At 40.2% G+C, this 8,730-nt stretch overlaps 1 protein-coding gene across 1 annotated transcript; it reads left to right on the top strand.

The window, feature by feature from the left end:
* Positions 4,480–8,522, top strand: LOC18789422 (G-box-binding factor 4). The gene is made up of 4 exons (XM_007227604.2): positions 4,480–5,389; positions 5,510–5,581; positions 5,943–5,972; positions 7,931–8,522. The coding sequence occupies exons 1-4, from the start codon at positions 4,739–4,741 to the stop codon at positions 8,009–8,011; spliced, it is 834 nt and encodes a 277-aa protein (XP_007227666.2). The 5' UTR covers positions 4,480–4,738; the 3' UTR covers positions 8,012–8,522.

Raw genomic sequence — 8,730 nt, 5'->3', positions numbered from 1 at the left:
AAAACAAAAATTTTTTTAAGGGAAATAGGGGCCTTGCCGAACGGCAAGGCCCGTGCAAAAACAAAATGGAGGCCCTCAAAATTCCAAGTGTGCTAGCCTACTTCATAAGCCCAATCTTATTACAAGGCTAGGGCCCAAAATTGTCCAAAGCCAAGACCCAAATTTTATCAAGGCACCCAAGTCTCATTTCAAAACATCATATAGCTGGGCTCGCCGAATGGCAAGACCCTGGCAGCAACAAATGGACTCACCTGCCGATTATAGACGGTCTAGCTCAACCCTGACGCGCCGAAGGTCCAGCTCCTCGGACAGCACTCTGTCTCGGCTCACAATCACACCAAACCACACCCTTGCCGACCGGCAAGGGCTGAGCAAACAAAAGGAGAAGCCCCCAATCACCTTAGCTCGAACCAACGAACCTGCCCAGCTCCCCTTGCCTAAGCCAAAATACCTACAAGCCCACGAGAATCAACTTGCCGAACGGCAAGTCCTAGCCACAATCAATATGCTCGCAGCAGGAGGGGCTCGCAAGAAAATTCCCCCAACTCACCCTTGCCGAACGGCAAGGGTCTTCCCACCATCGGATCGTGCTCCCACAAACATATCTACAGACCCGGACAACTTTGCTATTCTACCCACCGAAGAGGGCAGCAACCTTGCCGAATCTGCAACTTGAGCACGGGCAGCAGCCTTGCCGAATCTGAACAACAGCCCCAAAGGCTGAACCCAATCACCCTTGCGCAGCAGCCCCAAAGACCAGGCCGAGTCCTTCCCAATTCCAAGCGCACGGCTCCTTCCCAATCACCCTTGCCGAACGGCAAGGGTCTTCAAAACCAAATCGCGTGCTGCTGCCTTGCCGAAGGCTCTAATCTCGTGCTACCGTCTGACCGAAGTAGCTGCACAGCCTTGCTGCCGCGTGCTGCCGCTTACCGAAGCAACCTGCCCAGCACCTTTCGAAACAACTGTCGTCGCCAAGACCTGCCGATTGCTCGAAGATTTGATCGCAAAAAAATGCCCAACTCTCCTTGCCGAACGGCAAGATCAAATTCCCAAGTTTTTGTTCTATACACCCAATTCCAAACCCTACCAAGGTTGCCGAATAAAACTTGCCGAACGGCATGGTGGCCACCCTCCTATTTGTATACCTCCTCCTCCCAAAACCCTAGGCCTTGTTACTTGCTGAAGCCCATCACGGGCCCAACTCTTTCCACATGCCCAAGCCCCAACTCAAGAAGGCCCGGCCATTCAAAACAAAAAATATGTGTATTGAGCTAGACCCTTGCCGAACGGCAAGGGCCATGGATGGTTTGTGGAGAAGCCTAACATTTTCAAGGCCTAGCTCCCAAGCTTTTAAAAAAAAAAAAAAAAAAATTTTGCTACACCCTTGCCGAACGGCAAGGGCCATGGAGAAGCTATGGAGGGTCCAAAAAATTCCAAATGGCCCGGCCATTCCCCAAAAAAAAAAAAAAAAAAAAAAAAAAAAAAGGAGCTAGACCCTTGCCGAACGGCAGGAGCCATGAAAGAATTGGAGTCTCCAAAATTTTCAAAGTACCCGGCTCCCCCGAAGGTCTGGCTCCCCTAGGGACCCAGCTCCCATCCTATCTGCAACATCCCCCAGTACCCAGGTACCCAGCTACCATGTGTTGACGCAACTCCTAGCTTGCCAACTTGGGGGACTAGGGAGTGCCCTGCGGCTCCCAATGAAGCTGGAATGCTCGGTTACAATTACAAAAACTCACAAGTTCCCAACCCAGAAATTACTTCTCGACCGCGAACTTGGGGGACTACTGTTTACACCATAATGAACCGAGCAGACCCAGCATCAAAGCGACTAGCACCAAGGCAGCCACGCCTTCTCCCATGCCGAAGGAAGACACACTTCCGAGGTGCCAGACACCTGCCGAAGCTCTCAGCTACCAAACCTAATCTCCAGGACACGTGTCGTCACCACAACGGCTTGCACAAAGTCCCACATTGGAACTTTGTGCAAAGCTCCCACTTTCACTTCCCTATAAATAGGGAACAGTACCCAGGTAAAACCAAGAACTATTCTCCCACTTTTACTGTTACTCTGTCAGAATTACTACTTGTAACTAACTTAGGCATCGGAGAACCTTCGGCCGGCACCACACCGGTGTCCGAAGCTTAACGATTGCTTCTCCTCTTTTTACCTTCTACAGGTCTCTCACCAACCCATTTCACCAAGGGCCTCAGCCTTCTTCTCTGCCGAAGACTCAGCACATCTAATCACTAAGTTGGACTCAATATTGGCCGGGCCATTTTGAGCATCAACAAAACAAAAAAATATCAAAAACCGAGTACGGCTATACTATTTTAAACAAAAAAATAATAAAAACCCGTGTACAGCCGTGCGGCTATACTATATTAAATAAAAAAAATAAAAAACCGAATACAGCCGATAGGCTATACTATTTTAAACAAAAAAAATCAAAAACCGAGTACAGCCATTCGGCTGTACGATTGTAAACAAAAAAAAAGGTATAGCCGTGCGTCTATATTATATAAAACAAACAAAAAATTAGAAAACCCGAGTACAGCCGGTCGGCTATACTATTTTGAACAAAAAAAATCAAAACCAAGTGCAACCGCGCGGCTATACTATTTTAAAGAGGAAAAAAAATCAACAAATCGAGTACAGCCGTCCGGCTATACTATATTAAACAAAAAATTCGAAAACCCAAGTCCAGCCGTGCGGCGATACTATTTGAAACCAAAAAAATCTAAAAACCAAGTATAGCCGTGGGGCTATACTATACTATTTTATTTCATTTTTAAAAAAGAGGATAGCTTTACAACTTAAAAGTTCAGTTGATGCATAATATATTAATATATATTATTTTTATTCAATAACATGTGAGATTTTTTTTTTTTTTTGTGTAACACTTGAATTTTGTGTGCCTTATTGAAACTTTTGTTGAAAAAATATTTATTTAAAAAAAAAAAAAAAAGAGTCCTAGTAAATTACTTATTTTCGTTTGGGTGTCTTATTTAAATTTTCATAGAGCCCAAGAGCCTATAATATTTTAATCGTATAGCCAAGCGGATATACTTTTTATGTAGCATAATATGGATTTCACTTTTCTAATCACTTGGATTAGTAATTACGTCTTAGTTATTATTTACTTAGTAAATATTAAACAAAAAAATGGAAAAATAGAAATACTATTTATCAAAATTAATGAAGTTAATTCTAATATTTAATACTAATTATTCACTAAAGAATTAATAATTACAATATAATTAATAATTTGACTGATTAAGAAATTTTTTAAAAAATAGAAAAACCGAGTACAACCGTTCTACTATACTATATTAAGTAAAAAATCAAAAAACAGAGTATAGCCGTACGCATATACTATATAAAACAAAAGAAAAAATAGAAAAACCAAGTACAGCCGCTCGGCTATACAATTTTGAATTAAAAAAAATTAAAAACCGAGTACAGCCGTGCGGCTACACTATTTAAAAATAATTTAGAAAACGTATAGGCGCGCGGCTATACTATATTAAACAAAAATCAATAGCGGAGTATAGCCGTGCGGCTACACTCACTGCTGTACTATTTTAAAGAAAAAAAAATCAAAAAATCGATTACAGCTGTGCGGTTATACTATACAGCCGCGCGGCTATATGATTTTAAACAAAAAAAATCAAAAACAGAGTACAGCCGTGCGGCTAAACTGTTTTAAACAAAAAATCAAAAACCGAGTATAGCCGTTCAGCTATACTATTTTATGCAAAAAAAATAAAAAAACCGAGTACAGCCGTAGCTATACTATTTCAAACAAAAAAATCAAAAAACCGAGTATAGCCGTTCGGCTAGACTATTTTAATTTATTTTATTTTTAAAAAAGAGCACCTCTTTACAACTTAAAAGTTCGGTCGCTATATAACTTATTTTCGTTTGGGTGTCTTATTTAAATTTCTATAGAGCCCAAGGCCCAAGTCTTTGATTAATATAATTATTATTAATCAAAGCCGAGCCTATAGCCAAGTCCATTAACCCAGCTCTCCACTGTTAACCACTCTTACTAAGCCATTATAGTGCTCTATTTATAAACACCTTTATAGGAGTGTGGATTTTTGATGTGGGATTTTTACAAAGGGCACCTCAAAAGATAAGCATACAGAGAAATCCATATTTTTATTATTGGTGCAATGTGAAAATATGTTTAAAGAGTATAGCCATGCGTCGATACTTTATAAATAGAATACTCTAACGATCTAGCCGCATGACAATACTTTTTTTTTTAAAAAAAAAAAATTGAAAATGTGGAGGTGAAATTTGGATATTGTAAATGTAGAGGCGTTAAAGAGATGCTCTAGGTCGGCTAAAAGAACAATAATGGTGGATTTTAAGTGCGAATCGGCAAGCATATTATTAATCACGATTTACGACTGTTAATGATTGGATAATGATTAATTTAAATCTAAGAATGATGATGAGTTAGTGATATTAGAACTAATAAGTAACACACGCATAGAGTGAGGTGAGGTGAGGTGTGGCAGGCGGACAGAACAGAGGAGTCCACAGAGAGTTTGGTTGTTTTGTTTGTTAGTTTGGTTTGGTTTGGAATTCTAGAAAACCGTAAAGAGCCTAGAAACTAATTAATTAAAAGAAAAAAGAAAAAAGAATCTGAAGAAGAAGAAGAAGAAGAAGAAGAAATCAAATCAAATCAGAGCGGGTAGAGCCTGGAAATCCGCTTGGGTTCCGAGGATGATGGCGTCTTCGAAGATGGTGGTGTCAACGACGAATTCGGATCTGCCGCACAGAGAGTCGTCTATATGTTCGCTCTCCACTCTCATGGCCGACGACGACGACCAAAACGACGAGCAGCAATCCATGACCATGGACGACATCCTCAAGAACATCTACACCACCACCACGACCACCACCACAAACGACATGGACGACAACAATCATCATCATGCGGAGCCCAGGACCGTGGACGAGGTCTGGAAGGAGATCGTCGCCGGCGGAGTGGGAGTGGAGGAGGCGGCGGCGGAGGGCGAGGGCGGTGGGGATCAGGTGCGGGCAGCTGCACCGGAGGAGATGACGTTGGAGGACTTTCTCACCAGGGCTGGGGCGGTGAGGGAAGATGACGTCACCGTTGGTGCCGCTGGGGTTCCGATTGGGTACGGGCAGTTCCAGGTGCAGCCGCCGCCGGCTCCTGCTCAAGGGCAGGTGGTGTACGGAAACGGGACGACGACGAGTACGAGTGGAGGCGGCGGGGGAGGAGGTGGAGGAGGGAGAGCTGGGAAGAGGAGAGCTGTGCAGGAAGCTCCGCTTGATAAGGCCACGCAGCAGAAGCAGAGGAGGATGATCAAGAACAGAGAGTCCGCTGCCAGGTCCAGGGAACGCAAGCAGGTTTGATTCTCTTTTGGCTATTGAAAATTCTTAAATTCAATTTGGTTTTGTATGTTGGGAATTTATTGGAAATGAAAAGCCAGATTTCATGCTGAAAACTTAATTTGTTCGAAATTTTAGGCTTACACGGTTGAGCTAGAATCTCTGGTAACGCAGCTAGAGGAGGAAAATGCGCGGCTAGTGAGAGAAGAGGTATAATTCTTCATCAACATCATCTTCTGCTGCAAAATTTGGTCATAAACTTGTACCATTCAGTTTAAAAGACAGTTTTGGTTCTAATTATATGAACACCATTGTAGTCTATTCAAAACCAGTTACTGATTTCTCACATTGAGACATTTTTTAAGCTCCTTCGCTAAAGCTTCATTTCTTTTGACTCGTAAGTTTTGGGCAAGGAACTGGGTTCTGTAAATGTTGATGATTTATAAGTGATGACCGCAAATTGATTGCTCCCTGCATAGCATGATGATTTCTTACATTGTAACTTTTTTTAGTTTATGCCTAGATCATAGTCTACTCTGAATTTTCTGAGATATTGGAATTCTGAATGCAGGCCGAGCAAAAGAAGGAGAGGTTTAAGCGGGTATGTACTTTGTTGTCTCATGACTGCTTTCTCAAACTATGTGAAATAAAATGTTCGATACAAGCACTGAGAGAGTTAGAGAAATCATATAATTATATTAATCTGGCTGAATATGTGGGTGAATGCATGATAATTTGTATGTATCTGGTGAATTGTGAAATGTCTTTGTGTGTTTATTATAGGGGGTTGTTCTTTATACCCAAGCAAGCAGGGTATTCTACTTGACAATATAATGCTATTTTAAAACAAATTAGAAGATCTATGCAGAAACGAAGTTGCAATAAAGAAATTTAAGAACAAATTATGAGATATTTTTCATGTGAGTTTTAATGTGGAAGTCTTAAGTCGGCTACGCTGTTTATACCGTAAACAATGAAAGACTGGTAGTTTGAATATTTGAAAAATAAATGACCTGATGGGGGATACATTGGAGCAACCATTTTTATGCTTATTGTACTTACAAATATCTAAATATTTATTGCTCAAGCCTATCCATGTAACATGCAAATTCATGTGACAACTTTTGGTTCTGCTATTTACTTTTGATTGTTGAACTTATCTTGCTCTTTTATGATTCTTGTGGCAATTTGGTGTCCAAATTGATAATCATTGTTCAATAATCTTCGAACTGTTAATGCTTTGGAGTATAAAATGACAGTCCTTTTCTTTTATTCTGATGCTTTGCTGTCCATTGTGATGTCCCAGTCCAAATGAACCCTAGTTTAACAACTAGTTCACAATGTTGGTGTAGTTCAAAATGTTCACATTGAATGTAGTATGTAGCTAAACGTTAAACACTGCATGAAGGGCTTGTTGCTGTCAATATGTTTCTGTGTTATTTGGACTGAATAAATATTAACTATAGTGTTCTTAGGCTCTGCATGCTGTCTGTAGTATGTAACTAAACCCTAACGGTGGGTGTTTCCTTTTTATTTGGTGATAACTAGATATGAACAACTGAGGTCTTACAAAGTTTAAGTGCAAACTAAGATAAATATTCTTCTGAAACTATCAGCTTAAAAAAAACAGTGGAATTTACTACAAATTGTAACATGATTTACCACTCATTTGATCCTTGGCTCTCTGTTTACAACCCATATTGAGGTCACCGGGTCAAATTCCAAACAATACTAGGAAAGAGGAAAGATAATCCAAGGAAGGAGAGAAGAGGGTCAGAATAATTACCAGTAATAATGGGATGGGTAGAAATCATTTAGGTGCACAAGATTCAGATTATTTTTTATAAGATGTAACCTGTTGTTGATGAACGGATATCCGTTCCAAAAGGTTCCATTTCCTCCTTGAACCTTTCTGATGCAAGAGAAACAAGGGAGAGAGCTCATACTCTTCCTGTAATAGGCATGACAGCCTCTGTAGATTCAAATTAGAGGGCAGCTAACTTCTCATTATGTTCAAATGTCTTTGGTACTTTTCCATGATGTTATTGTGGTTTTTACCGAAAAAGAAGATTATAATTTGTGTTCTTTTGAGTTAATTAGTATGAGGGAAACCCAGAAGTGTCGGCACTCAACCTAGTGCGTGAACATGAACGTTTACAAGGCCATTCAACTAAAAAGTCTTTTAATAACTGAGTTAATTGCAATTAAAAGATGATATCAACAAAATCTCTGAAGCGTTGAGCATGTTGATTAAGTTGACTTTGGGCCTGTATCTGGAACCTAAGTTGTATGTTACCCTTTCATAAAGTGGTCTGATTGTATTAAAATTATTTATTTATCTGTTAGCCTCATACAATTCGAGACAAGATAAACTGTTCATAATCTGGATTTTTTTTTCCACACCAATATGCAATGTGATCCATGATTTAGATCAAATTCAACCACATAATGACAGTGAACTTGCTCATATCGTTTCTTCCTTATATACATGGTTGAATCTTAGAAGTGCTAATAAACGATCTAAATCTAATCTCTCTCTCTCTCTCTCTCCACATGCAGCTCATGGAGAACCTCATTCCTATTGTAGAGCAGCGGAGACCACCACGTGTTCTTCGGAGAGTGCATTCAGTGCACTGGTAGATGCAGTACCTACTATGTGGTCTGGAGTCAGTTATATAAAGGAATTGCACGGAGCAAGAAGACGGTCAAAGGTTTAGTAGATAAATACTGAAAAAAGGGGGAAAGGGGAAGAAGGGAAAAACAGTCTGAGGGCTGATTAGCTGTTGGTGGTAATATCTTTAAGTAGTCGACGTGGATTTGTAAAGAGAAGCATGGTACAGCTGAGGATTTGAATTAATTTGAATACAACTAATGGTGGATGCCCTTCAATCGACGGCTTGTGGGAGATCCTTGACAAACATATGCCGGCTCTTGTAGTTAATATTGTAGAAAATGAAAATAACCTTCTCATTTACAGAAAGCTTGGTTGCCCTTGATGCTGATCGAAGGCCAAGCTGATAGAACTAGACCATGGACTAATATATAACACTAATGTTACTTTACTCCAGTATGGTACATCGTACTAAACTTCCTTTACGATTTTATGTGAGAATGATATACGAAAGTTTAATAAGTATTGGTTTTAAATAGATCAATCCCTTGTTTAGGAGAAACACTTGTGTGAAACGGGGATAGCACTGTTTTGCTATTCCTGGCCAACCACCGTAGACAACATGTGATAACTTTTCTACCTGGCACTCTGTGATTGGCTAGGAATAGTAAAACAATGCAATTCCCATTTCATACAAGTTTTTCCGTTTATTTTAGGGCTAAAATTGCCTTGGTGTGTTCCTTTTCAC

The sequence above is a fragment of the Prunus persica genome, chromosome G1 (assembly GCF_000346465.2).
Source record: "Prunus persica cultivar Lovell chromosome G1, Prunus_persica_NCBIv2, whole genome shotgun sequence".
In the NCBI taxonomy this organism is placed as follows: Eukaryota; Viridiplantae; Streptophyta; class Magnoliopsida; order Rosales; family Rosaceae; genus Prunus; species Prunus persica.
This window is presented reverse-complemented; position numbering and strand designations above follow the sequence as displayed.

Coding starts and splice junctions, on each gene's coding strand:
- LOC18789422 (XM_007227604.2), top strand. CDS start 4,739: ATGATGGCGTCTTCGAAGATGGTGGTGTCAACGACGAATTCGGATCTG. Junction 5,390..5,509: donor GGTCCAGGGAACGCAAGCAG/GTTTGATTCTCT, acceptor TCGAAATTTTAG/GCTTACACGGTTGAGCTAGA. Junction 5,582..5,942: donor CGCGGCTAGTGAGAGAAGAG/GTATAATTCTTC, acceptor TTCTGAATGCAG/GCCGAGCAAAAGAAGGAGAG.